Source organism: Typopeltis vanoorti, chromosome 10 (genome assembly GCF_054136105.1).
Source record: "Typopeltis vanoorti isolate ZY-2024b chromosome 10, IOZ_Tvanoo_1.0, whole genome shotgun sequence".
NCBI lineage: Eukaryota > Metazoa > Arthropoda > Arachnida > Uropygi > Thelyphonidae > Typopeltis > Typopeltis vanoorti.
Genome location: NC_143558.1, coordinates 107,179,018 through 107,193,544, shown reverse-complemented (window position 1 = coordinate 107,193,544; position 14,527 = coordinate 107,179,018). Strand labels below are relative to the sequence as shown.

The following is a 14,527-nucleotide window of genomic DNA, read 5'->3' as shown; positions in this document are numbered from 1 at the left end:
CATTGAAGAAGTAGGTTATGTGAATAATATAAAACAACAGGAATGGATGACAGATGAGATTCTTTCTCTTATTGATACAAGAAGAATGTACAAAAACAAAGACCTAGCCAGGTATACAGAAACACATAACATCATCAAGAAAAAAATAAAAGAAGCCAAGGTAAATTGGATGAAAAATTTATGTACTGAAATTGAACTGCTTCAGAAGAAACATGATAATTTCAATCTGTATAAGAAAATCAACGATATTTCCAGAAAACTGAGGAAAAAGCAAATAGTGTCTCTAAGAGACGAAAATGGAAAAATAGTTCTAGAAGAAGAGAATAAAGCACAGATTTGGATAAAATATGTAACAGAACTTTTCAATGATACTAGACAGAAGCCTATAAATATAAAAGATAACATTCAAGGACCAGCAATCATGAAATGCGAAATAGAGAATGCTATACGAACAAGTAAAACAGGAAAAGCCAGTGGACCAGATGGTGTGCAAACAGAATTTTTAAAATTAATAGAACCAGATAACATCAAACTTCTTGAAAAACTATTTAATGAAATATATGAAAGTGATGAATTTCCATCAGATTAGCTCAAATCTACATTTATCACTATCCCAAAGAAACCCAAAGCAAATTCCTGTGGTGACTTCCGACTTATTAGTCTAATGAGCCAAACATTAAAAATATTTTTGAAAGTAATTCAGAATCGCATTTATAGAAAAAGTGAAGAAACTCTAATTCGGCTTTCGGAATGGTTTTGGTACTAGAGAGGCCCTTTTCTGTACCCAAATATTGATACAAAAATGCATAGAAAAACAGAAATCTGTCTTTATGTGTTTCATAGATTTTGAAAAAGCATTCGACAAAGTCAGACACACTAACTTAATAGAAGTCCTTCAACAAACAAGGCTAGACGAACAAGACATAAGACTAATAACAAATCTGTATTGGAATCAGTCAGCTACCATTCAATTAGACAACATTACCACCAGTGATATTAACATCAAAAGAGGAGTGAGACAAGGATGTGTGCTCTCGCCACTCCTGTTCAACATATACGCAGAGGTAATCTTTAAAAAAGCATTGGAAGAATGTCCAGAGGGAATCACAATAAATGGAATGATTGTTAACAACCTACGATATGCAGATGACACCGTGCTAATTGCAGATAACATTATGGATCTCCAAAAACTCATTGACAGAGTATACATAGAAAGCCAAAGAATGGGAATAAATATAAACATCAACAAGACAAAATACATGATCATCAGCAAACATCCAGCCTCATCAATGAAACTGACACTCAATGGGAAAAATATTGATCAAGTGTCAAGATATAAATATCTTGGTTGTTGGCTTAATGAACGGTGGGATCCAGAAATAGATATAAAGACAAGGATTGAAGTTGCACGGCAGTCCTTCATGAAAATGAGAACACTATTCTGCAATAAAGACCTAAACATGGACATTGAAGGCGACAACCATCAAGAAAATCGAAGCCTTTGAGATGTGGCTATACAGAAGAATGCTAAAGATATCATGGACAGAAAAAATTACCAATGAAGAGGTCTTAAAATCCATTGGCAAAGCTAAACATCTTGTACAAATAATCAAGAAATGAAAAACATCATATCTTGGCCACATCATGAGAAACAGCAAATACCAACTTCTACAAACTATTTTGGTAGGAAGAATTGATGGCAAAGGAACTAGAGGAAGAAAAAGAATACCATGGTTTGACAACATCAAGACGTGGATAGGAAAGAGCAGTGCACAACTGCTCAGATTAGCACAAAACCGCAGTTTGTTCGCCAAGATGGTCGCTGACCTTCGATAGAAGATAGCACAATAAGAAGAAGAAGAAGAGGGACAGAAATGTTTGTGAATGAATATGATTTTATGTGAATCTTGCCCACAAAAAGTAAACCTATCTATTATCATGGATGGATGCACTAAGGAACATAGAATTTGGAATCCCATTTCAGATTACATACTCCTGGAATGAATAACAGTAGAAGAAATTGTATGCATCCTTGTCTTACACCTGATTTCATATCACACCAATTCCCAGTGCATGTCTTTCAATTCTAACTTCTGCTTTAAAATTTAAGTAGTTAACACTTAATACTTTGTAGTGTTCAGTCACACCTGTACTGTAGCATTTTGATTAACTTTTATTTTGGTATTGTAATGTGTAGCTTTTTCAGATCAAAGCTTAGAAATTTTTGTTATATTCCCATGAATTCTTGATTGTATATTATAATTCACTCATGTTGATGTTTAATGGGGAAAAACACATCTAAAAATAATAATTAATTAACCAAACTGATTTAGTTAATTAGATTATAAGCCAACATATCGCCTTGGTCACCAAGGCTTCTTCATGGGCACAAAAAAACTAAGCATGTGAAGATATGCACACTAGCAGGAATGCAGATACAGACTGATTTCAAAAGGCTGACTCCTACATTTCTGACGGGTGCTTTTTATGGATGTGGTAGAATCTTGCTGAAAGTCTCAAAATGATGGTCTTTAAGATTTTTGGCAATACAATGCAATTGAATTTGTTTAGGTTAGGAGAATGCTGTATTGCCATAAGTAACTGATAGCCAGAACAAGTCCCAGGAACTGCCAATTTTTCTCTCCTTCAGCTGATTGAGCCACTGCACATTGCCAATCTGTTTTCTTAATTTATCATAATTCTCTGCTCTGTAATTCTACATATCGCTCTTGTTCTATGAAGCTAAGCTTGAACCTGCATAGCCACTTCCCACATCAAAACCACGTCATCACTCTCCCCAACTGGCGGGATCATGGTGAAATCTTCTATTATCACTATACGAGACAATATTGTTAAATCTGTGTTGCTTCAACTACATGGTGCATAAGACAGTTGTCCCTAAGTAGCCCTAGGAACTTGATCTGTTAATTCATACGTGATATTTCCTGCTTCCATAAGTCACTGATTATTACCACCCTCCTGTCACTCACCTGTCTCATTTCTCTGAACATTTCAGAATCAACATATCTACAGATATTGTAGCAAAATCCTACTAAATATCTAAAATTTGCACTAGTCTCAACCTCACACCAAATGGCTTCAAAACCATTACTTTCGTGTTCCACACTGAGAGGATGCAACTCTTCTGAAATCATTAGTAATACTCTACTTCCTCTTTTATTTTTTCCAAAAATGCTATAATAATCACATTCTATTTCTGTCAATATGCCATCCTCTGTTAACCACATTTCACTCACACCGATAATTTGTGGAATGACTAACTGTAAGAAAACCTTACTCTTATTCTTAATACTCCTAGTATTGGTATGAAAGTACAGTAGCTTTCCTCTGAAAATTAGGTTATTAACATAGATGAAGGTATGCGTGTTCTTTTATGTGATTTAAGTTATATTATATATATATATATATATTTTTTTTTTTAATGCTGACAAAGATGACAAAACACTATATATATATATATAGTTTATATATATATATAAACACTATATAGTTTATATATATATATATATATATATATATATATATATATATATATATATATATATATATATATATATATAGTGTTTTGTCATCTGCTTAGCACAGTGTTATATGACTTTAATCAACAGAAGTAGCATCAGTCACACAACTGCTATGCAGGTCACATGGTTTTCTGGAATTCTCACTTCTCTGAGACAGACCTGTCAATGAAACTTATAACTCCAAATTTTTTATTTTTGTTGCCCAGGATGATAAAAGAAAATTGCTACACTATGAATTTTTCAGACTGATCCAGCATCTTGGTGCTCACAAAATGAGGCGATACTGGCTAGTCCCTCCACACTGAACAAGCCAGTAGATTACTATGGGATATCGCAGCCATAGTTACTTCTAGACAATGACATAGTTACTTATGTAATTCGATTTTGCAAATCTCAAAAAAAGCATGGATGCATAAAACTGTTAGGTGTCTGGAAAGCAATCATCATTAACAGACCATCAGTCAAATGACCAGGAGCACTCAACCATTTCTACCAGGTGGTACAATAAAAGACTTTGAGCCTACCATTGTTTCTCTACTTCAGTCTCACTCACCTATGTGATACCAACAAGCACATATCTTACCTTGTGTAATATTCCCTCATGAAGTCAACTTACTTTAAGAAAAATACAGGAAAAATTAATTAAATTAATCTACATCGATTAATCTTCTACCTTGCCATCTCCATCTGAATATAACAATATGGGGTTTCATAGTATAAAATGGAGAAAATTATTAACATTATATTTGAAACCTGTTAATGGTAACTCTACAAAATATACAAAAGCATTTGAAGTTGAACTGCAGAGTGCTGAATATCTACTACATATATTTTAACAGATTCAGAGATCCAGCAAACTGTTTATTCTCACTACTGCATGTTCCCACTTTCTTTCAACTAGTCAGTAAATATCAGCCATGAACAGATTTATACACTGCTTGGAAAGAAGTCAACAGATACCCCCATGAGCAAGGTGCATTGTAACAAGTAAAATGTCACGTGTTTGTAGTTGGTATAAATTGGAGGAACATGATGCTCCTAAGTCAGTGCAACTGTGTCTAGGTGAAATGGCTGCAAGGGAACTGACAAAATTTGAAAGCGGCATTGTGATAGGATGCCATGTTTTAGGCCTATCCATTTAGTAAATTGTTGACAAATTGGGCCCTGCCAGGTCAACAATCAGTGATACCCTACTGACATGGAAGCACAGAGAGTTAACTGCAAGTGCTACCTGCAGTCAACTACCCACCATACCGAATGTCACTATAGAATGTTACATTGGATAATAAAATTGACCTGACAACGTGCATTCAACATGTTATTACCTGGCACGTTGAACGCATAGTTCCAGGCATCAATTGGAACATGGATTGACCTCCACAGAGCTCTGATCTTAATCCTATTGAACATCTGTGGGATGAACTGTAGTGTCGAGTGAGGTTAAGGGACATCCACCCCACAAGAGTCCAAGACCTCACTACATGTCTACAGGAAGGCATGTAATGAGGTCCTGGACTGTTGGAGACTTCATTACATGCCTACAGGAAGAATGGCCTATAATTCCCATTGGTTGCTATGTATGCTTGTGGAAAGTATGCCCTATAGGATTGCTGCAGTCATAACAGTAAATGGAAATCCTACATCTTATTAAGGTGGGCACATGGCTATTTGTTCCTCACATTATGGTGTCCACTGACTTCTTTCCAAGCAGTGTGTGTATAACATTTCTAACGTTTTCACATTCGCAAAAAAAAAAAAAAAAAACCACTAGTAGCATAAATGTAAATGATGGCACATGACCGCTTCTGATTTTGGCTTCTTCAAGCATTTACTCATCTATTTTCCCAATTACAAAGTCTTTAACTTTTTTTTGATCCAAAGATGGTATATGTGAACATTTACCATGATTACCATGTTATTCTTAATACTGTGTTTCCAACTTGGAATCTGATTTTCATCTTCATTGGCTAAAAATCTTTTGTTCCATACTATGAAATTCATTTGCTACCCTTAACACACAACAGATACCACCAAACATTCCGAATTTGATATATTTTCTACAGTCTAGCTTTGCTAACAATATCTTCTTTCATGATTCAATTTCAATTTTCTAACTCTAAATAGTTTGCATTTTCCAACTGCACTAATCAGGCAAGTAGTACACATACTGGCAAATGATTTAGAAACTTAAGTTAAGCCTCCTTTAACCCCAGCACATATGCAGTTTGGTAAAGATTCCACATGACGGGACTGATATTAGGTGACATATGAAAATCACTTATTTAATCTTTTAATATCAGAGACTTGAATTTCAAACGATCACCTTCTGTCATTAACTACAGAAAGCTAATGCATTCCATGTGATTTTACGTTTATTAGCTAGCATGAATTTATTTATTTTTTCTTGTAATGGTTTATCAGCATTTAATCCAACTCTGACCAATTTATAAATTTTTGATGTATATTAAACCATGATGAAGCCATCAGTTCTATGTTCATTGGTGAAATCAGGAGGTGTGTTTTTCATATTTTAATGAAAAACACATATTTCAAGGGGGACATATAGCAAAGACTGCAAATACAACTCAGAGGATAATTGCAATGCTGAAACAAAAATGATATATAAGAAGAAAAAGAAGTCATTTTGCATCTTTACAAGGTTTTGATATGACTTCACTTGAACTATTCTGAACAAATCTAATCTCTGACATGATGTAAATACAGTGGATGCAAAGGAGGGTGTTAAAAATGATATCATGCCTGTAGAATGTAGATTATGAGGAGAGATTGAGAATTTGTGGACTGCAGACATGTCATTCCCTCTTTCTTAAGAAAGCCGGATGAAATGATAGAGACCTGCAAACTTTTGAATGGGTCATACAGGATATCATTAAATGGACTCTTTAAGTTTGTGGAAGGTGAGGAGAGGATATCCATGGAAGTTGAGAATGAATGCAGTCAAGAAGTGAGTGAGAGCTAGATTTTACTCTCAGAGTGGTGTGTGTGTGTGTGTGTGTGTGTGTGTGTGTGTGTGTGTGTGTGTGTGTGTGTGTGTGTGTGTCTGAAATGGCTTCCTTTTGGAGGTTGTAAGCGCAAATAGTGTGAATGAATTCAAGAGAAGGTATATGATTTTGTGTGAGTTATAAGTGATCTCCTGACTTCCTAGAGGTCTCTTGGAACAATAATAATAATAATTTGTAAAAAGAACAGTAAATGTGTGGTTGTTATTCTCTTTGAACAATATGTTTTTTATCGATATTTTGTGATATTGACCAATATTGTATTAGAAAATGTAAGGATCAGTGCCATAAAATTGATAACATTGGACAAACATAATTGTTCAGGACAAAACTGTAAAAACTAGCAATCATGATTCAAAGTTCTATGCACCATGAAAAACAATACCACATAATAAATTGCAGCATCTGATTTTCATTCATCACTGGAACAACACTTGGAAAAAAATGTATACACCCAAATATGTCCATCAGGCTGAAAGTGCATGTACCATTCTTTAATGCTTCACAGGTCCAATTTTCATTGCTCCACAATCCAGACACTGTGTACATGTCTTTGTCCATATGAATCAACTGTTATTTGTTTTTGTTAATCAAAGGCTGAGATGCAGTTCTTCCATGACAAATCAAATATCAACAAAATTCATAGCACATGGCATATACAGTGTCAAATTAAGGGGAGGGCTGACCATGCACCCACCTGGGATGCCAAACGTAGGGGGGGTGTCAAAACTAGGGCCTGAGCTCCTTTCAAAAATAATTAGAATGGAGAATGGAGAAAATAATTACATCCCCTGGCAATGGAAGCATTGCTATACTTTCTTCTGCTCCAAAGTATTGTGGTTAAATCAGAACATCAGCTGAACACAAGCTTTTTATTATGTATAATAACTCACGTTTATATAAAAGTACTTTCAGAAAAGAGAATATTCTCATTTCTGAAAGTACCTTTCAGTATAATGATCCTACTTCATGGCCTACATTGAGTCTGCCTGGAGCACAAAATTATCTTGGTCTGATGCTGGGCATACATGTTCTGGAAACATAAAGAGGATTGTTGTAGAAGTTTTTTCATTTGGTTACTATATAAATTATACAAGATAAGAAATTATATGTGAGAAAAAGTTGTATATACTACAGGAATAGTTTGTTATAGTGGAATAGTAAACACTTTGCTACAATGAATTTTTTTTTTTTTTAATGTGAAGCCATATACAAGGAGACTAGTCATGAAGATATTTCACACACAACCTTTTTGTACATGCTTGAGTAAAGCATTAAAACAAGATTTGATTTTCTTATCTAGTATAATTACTTTAACAAATAGGACTGATTGTGGTTGCATGCATCTCCCAACACATAGATTCTCTATGGTAAAATGAGATATGCAGCTTCACCAGCTCCTTGCAGCTGAATGTATTAGGTTTGCCTAGTATTTTTTAGGCCTAGCCACCTGGTTATATGGTTATATTGTGGGCAATGTCAGCTATGTACTTCAACACACCAATTATAAACTTTAGTGGGCTCAATAGCTGTACCATAGTTTATACAGACATTTTCCCATTATTCCCTTTTAAAATGTTTTTTTTTTTTTAATGTGGCTCCCACCCACAAAGGTTTTTTGTAAACCTATAGTAAATTCATACCATAGGTGAACTAAAGATTTTTTTTTTTTTTTTTACAGAGTCCAGCAATCTTGCACTAGAGACAAAACATGGAACTATTTCAAGCCATTTCATTACTCCAATATGCAGTGGAGTGGTCTACACAGGACGATGCAGTTCATATCCCATCTTAAAGACAATCACAAACATCTAGTCCATTATGGGATACTTGCTATCTTTCCATGTGCTCATCATTCAGCATGCAAAATTGAAATTATTTCTGGGCAAACTACTCATGTTCTTTGTAGGCCACAAAATCCACACATTACGTAACTGTATAAATTTTTTCCTGCAATTTGAGATGGTGTCATACAATTTGTGATAGGATATAGTATAATTTACAACTTAAATTTCTGTGTATCATCTTCTTGTATTATAATAAAAAATCTTCTATTTTAGTACATAAACTGATACTAACCTTTTTAATGTATACACACATCCATCTCTACATGCTGCAACAATACGATATTCAACATCAAATAGGCCGCTGACATCTAAAAATACTGGAACACTGGGAACTGTCATCTAGAAAAATTTGCAACTACTGAAACACTCATTTTAATGCTAACTATAGAAACAAATCAAAACCATTCATGATTACAAGCTACAAACAAATACATTACAAAATAAACAATGGTTATTATAGTTAAGAGGACTAGCAGACTTAAATATATAAAATCTTTAACATCTTATATATTCGAAGCAGTTGATGTATTCCTGACTATGATAACCATTGCATATAAGATCTTACATTGGAGTGCTAATATATGAGTTTTAGCAGAAAAGTAGTGAGATTTTTTTTTTGGCAGCACTGTCAAACTGACGACGATGATGTATCTGAGGGAAATTTTCAGTATTGAGACCACATTATGATGTAAATAAAGAGTTTAATAAAAATAAGCAATTAAAACCCAACAAGTTTCATAAGTCATTAAGACTTACAATGATGATGTAATGTAAAACTGTAATAATGATGGTAAAATGTAAAACTTTTCTGTACCAGGGGTACTGGTACAGAAAAGTTTTACACAACAAAAGCCTATTAACAGTTAATTACACATATGAGATGTTTTGGTTACTTTGCAACTGTTACTTATAATAGATAAACCAAATATAAATGGTTTATTTGTTACTGTGTGTGTGTGTTGGAACATCCCAATATAAAATTCACTCTTGAACTAGAACAGCACAAAAAATTACCGTTCCTTCATATCCTTGTCAAAGTAAATGAAGAGTTAAAAAAGGTTACCCTTTTCCATGTACAGAAAACCTACCACAAAGGAATAATTTTTAAATGCTGCTTCACATGACCATCCATTACAAAAGATAGGCATAATTAAAACTTTACAAGACAGAGATAGGGTATACGATATATCAAGCATGTCAACTAAAAGGAATAAAGAACTGCACTACCTGAAACAGAACCTTACACTCAAAAGTTATGAAACACAAGACAATCAGAAAAATTCTTAATACATCTCCTGCAACTCCCTTACTTAAACAAGACTTCAAGAATGCAATCATGCTGCCTTATATCAAGAATGTCACAGACCAAGTGGCCATTGCTCTGCGAGTAAAACATAAAAGGGGCTTTTTTACCTTTACAGAAAATCTCAAGATTCCTACACCACTGAAACCTCCACATCACCCCATTAAAAAAACTAGGCATTTATGAGATTCATTACTTTTTGTGGCATTTGTTATGTAGGCCAGACAGGAAGGTCAGGAGAGATCCGCATGTCTGAACACATAAAAGACATTGACAAAACAAGAGAATATAAATCAGGTCTAGCATTCCACATGACTACTACAGGCCATCAAATACTTACAAACAAAACGTCACATATATTATATATATTGATCATAACTGTTTTACAAAAAAGTTTAAAGAAGCCTCATAAATGATTAGGATTCCTACACAATGCAATAAAAATCAAGGCTTAATTTTACATCAAATATGATCTGCTTTCATCAAACATTTAACTTCCATAGACCTACGATATAACACACGTGATACCATAGAATGCGATAGCAACAACTAGAAATGTTCCAGCACGCATACAATAATAACTTTACCATTTGTATTCTGGTTTATTAATTATACGTAACAGTTGTGAAGTCATCAATCAAAGCATTATGTGCAGTTAATTGCTAGTAGGCTATTGTTGGGTAAAACTTTTATGTACCGGTATCCCTGATGATGTAAGTCTTACAACTTACGAAACTTGTTGGGTTTTAATTGCTCATTTTTATTAAACAATGTCATCTCAATACCAAAAACTACCCACAAAAATTAATGTTTTCTAAAAATTTAAAAATGTCAAGTAATCTGTCCAAGTCTGATAACATCTAGCTGAGTGTATAGGACTCAGCCAATAAATAAAAATGTCATTTCTTTCTTGTTAAAGTCCTTGCACTCCACTAGAATATGACCAATAGTAAGAGAGGCATTGCATTTCCTACATATAGGTAGCTCATAAGCCCTCAGCAAATAAGAATGTGTGAAATGACTGACCTATGCAGACCCTAGCAAGACCAATTTCTGCTCATCTGTTCCTACATTGACTAGAATGCCAGTGTTTAATATAAGACAATCTCATGCAATTTGTTTGTCAGTTCTTCCTGCCAGGAGTGTTGCCATTGGGAAATTAAATTGGATTTTATAAACTGGGTGTAGTCAGTATAAGGGACCATCAAACAGTATGCCTAAAAAGTATGAGCTGACCTAGCAGCTACATCTGCGATGTCATTTCCCTTAATTCTGATATTACTGGGAATCCAACACAACTGAACATCAAAATTAAGTCTTTATTTTGTACAAGACTTGAAGCACCATATCAAGCACTGAATGTGGATTATACACTGGAGAGGAGATAGCCTGTAAAGAACTCAAAGAGTCTGTACAAATTATACACTTTTAGTAGGAGCTTTCTTTGATTTCGATATGCACAAGTGCAAGCTGAATGGCATGCAATTTTGCTGTATAGTTATTGCAATTAAGTGGGATATTGTTGGTGATTGTAATGTTAGGAAGCAGTAGCACAGCCAACAGTGATCTCTGATCTTGAACCATCAGTATAAATGGGCAAGAAATCAGAGTGCGTTGCTCTGTGTATTGAACAATTGCAGTTAGACAGATGAAGGTGTATGATGCATATGTGGTTGACAAAGTGAGTTTGCAGGATGGGGTGGAAGTCTGCCATGGAGGAATACTGTTTTGTTTGGTGCAGGTAGTGTTGTTAATGCTCTTGCCAATAATTTCCAATCCCACTTTAACACACATGCCAAAAGGACAGATGGCAGTTTGACATGTGTGATGCAGAACCTCCCAATGCAGAGAAAAGAGACTAGTCTATGCAGGATGATCTGGAATTGACTTTATTTTAAGGGCATAATTAAGAGACAAATGTTTTCATGTAAGTGGTAGAGGGAATTCATGTGATTCAACATAAAGGCTTTGAATTAGTGATGTGTGAAAAGCACTGGTAGCTATCGGATAAACTGATGCTGGATTGAGTTACTCTTACTTGCAGAACTGTAAACCTGAGACCCATAATCAAGCTTTGAACAGACAAGTGCATAATAAATGAAGAGCAAGGAACATCAATCAGAACCCCAATATGTAGAGGATAGAGTGCAGAGGACATTCGATTCCTTTTTTGCACTTATTCTGAAGACGATGAATGTGTATAAAGAAAGTTAGCTTTCTGTCAAAGATGAGTCCTAAAAACTACGAAGATAATAGTTTGTTTCATTCTTAAATCAGGATCAGGGTGGAAGGCGAGTTTCTGGCAGAAGTGTACACAGACAGTTTTTTCTGCAAATAATCTGAACCCATGAAAAGACACGATTGATAGCTTGTTGCAGTTGTCTTTCAATGACTCTCATGTTACAGGAGTGACAGTAAATTGTGAAGTTATCGACATAAAGTCATGAAACCACATAATAATAATAACAGCAACAAAGGCAATAGCCTATTGTGAGAGGAAGCTGTTCAGTAATTGAGTTTACCTTAATAGCAAAGAGGGTCACACTTAAGACAGAGACTTGAGGGACTCCTTCTTCATAATCATATGGCCGAGATAACATGCTTCCCACTCAGACCTGGAAGACGTAGCTGGATGGCAAGTTTTTAATAACAACAGGAATGTACCATCTCTAATATTAAACAGATCCTGGCAAAGTATTTTTCCCAAAGTATCTTCAACTGCAGTTTGGTGTGTTCTCAAAAAATTATATTGGTCATGCCAACCAGATGCAAAAGGAAAAGGTGAAAGAACTGATTGTCTTGATTGGCATAAATGATTTGAGGGGCAAGAAGTATTCTATGAGGAAAGATGTAAAAGAGTGTTGTTAGAAGAGGCAAAAAACTGAAGAGTGAGAAGTTGAAGATTGTAAGTCTCCTCCCACGCTATGATAAAGGTGATCCTGAATCTATACGTAGATTGATAGCTAATCAATCTATGTGTAGATTGATTAGCTATCAATGCCCTCTAATCAATCTATACATAGATTGTGCAGAAGGAATGATGTAGGTGAGTTTCTTGAAGGCATCCATGAGGAATGAGTGTGAGAATAACCAAGTGAAAAATCTAGTCTCTCAAAATACTGAACAGGATAATTAACTGATGAAATAAAGGTGGGTAGGAGCCTAAAGGATGCAGTTTCTATATATCAATGCCAGAAGTACCAGGAACAAGAGAGAGGAAGTTTTTGGAATTGGCTAGTGCAACCTAGCCAAAAGTTATAGGCATTAGTGAGACTTGGATAACAGCAGATGATGTTGTTACAGGGATAGAATGTGAATGGGTCTGTATTTTCAGGGAATATAGATAGGAAGGAATTGGAAAGGGGGTGGGGGGTTACTACAGCTGATTATAACAGATGAAGTCCAGCCAAAAAGAATAGAAGATAGGCAGGAGGGTGGCTGTTCATTTGAAGCAATCTGATGTGGGATTAAGGCCAAAAAGACAAAATATGCAGTTGGTTGTTGCTATAGGCTATGAAGTTCCACAGCTGATCTCGAAAAAATGCACTGCTAAATTAGTACAATGAATATAGGTTGAGTGATTATTAAGGGGGATTTCAACTATGATAGACCGAAAGAAAGAAAGATCACATGGTAAGAAAGAAATGGAATTTATACACCTACTAAGAGATAATCACTTGAGGCAGTATGTGATGGAGGGGAACTAGGGGTGTAAGAGTATTGGACCTGGTCATAGGATCAGAAGAGCTATCTATAACCAAGGTGGCCACACTGTTCAAATTGGCAAAAATGACCAGGCAGTCTTGACTTGGGAGATTGTATAACACGAACAATATTCTGTCAAGAAGGGGTATATGTGGAAGGGAGGTGATTATGACAAGCTTAGGAGAAAGGTTAAATTTCTACCATGCCATAAAACACTTCAAGGGAAGTATGTTAGAAGTGCATGGGAGATAGTTAAGGGATATCTAGAAGAAGCAATATAAAATTGTATATCTAAGGTAAGGAGGGTTAATCAGGTAAGAGCTGAATGGATGAGTAATACCAATGAACATGAGCTGCAGAAGAAAATGCTGTAGAGGGATATATAAGGAGAAAAGTTAACCAGCAAACTCATGAACAGAACGAGGCCTACTCAAGAAAGTGACTAGCATGATAAGGAATTCAAAATCAGATTACGAGAAGAAACTAGTGGAGCAGGCCAAAGGAAATCCCAAAGAGTTCTTTCATCATGTGGCAAGTAAGATGAAAAATTATATGGAAGATTAACCTTAATGAGTGATGATGGTCACGAGGTGACAGAAACAGATAAAATAGTTGAGTTTCTGAGTGACCACTTTACAAGTATATATCATCCAAGTGAGGTTACTCCTGTAATATATGTGGCAGACACTAACGTGGGAACTACGATGGATGATGAATTGGAGGTCCTTACGATATTGCAGAATCTCAGGGTAAATATAATTGTAAGATTACATGGGATATTAGCTTGGGTTTTGCAAGAATGTGCAAGGGAACTGGCAATGCCTCTGACTAAGCTATTTAAGTCATAGCTCTGGTAGAGTTCCAAGGGAGTGGAAAGAGAGAAAAATAATCAAAAAAAAGCAAATCCGGACGGGATGGTATGAGATTTCATCACGTTAATCAGAATAGTATGCAATTTTAAACTTATGAATTGTTTATTTCTGGAATTTTCCATTTAATATTTTGGGACAGGGGTTGACCATGGGTAACTGAAACCACGGAAAGTGAGCCCATGGATAAGAGTCGACTACTGTATTAGAGTATCTAGAAAGGATACTGTTGTTAGATTCA

At 35.2% G+C, this 14,527-nt stretch overlaps 1 protein-coding gene across 1 annotated transcript in view; it reads right to left on the bottom strand.

Annotated features, from left to right (window-relative positions):
• BBS1 (Bardet-Biedl syndrome 1) overlaps positions 1-14,527 on the bottom strand; it is a 338,055-nt gene that overhangs the window by 71,600 nt on the left and 251,928 nt on the right. Inside the window, exon 9 of the mRNA XM_090399338.1 lies at positions 8,642-8,748. Within this exon, the coding sequence (XP_090255464.1) occupies positions 8,642-8,748 (107 nt within the window). The remainder of the gene's footprint in view (positions 1-8,641; positions 8,749-14,527) is intronic.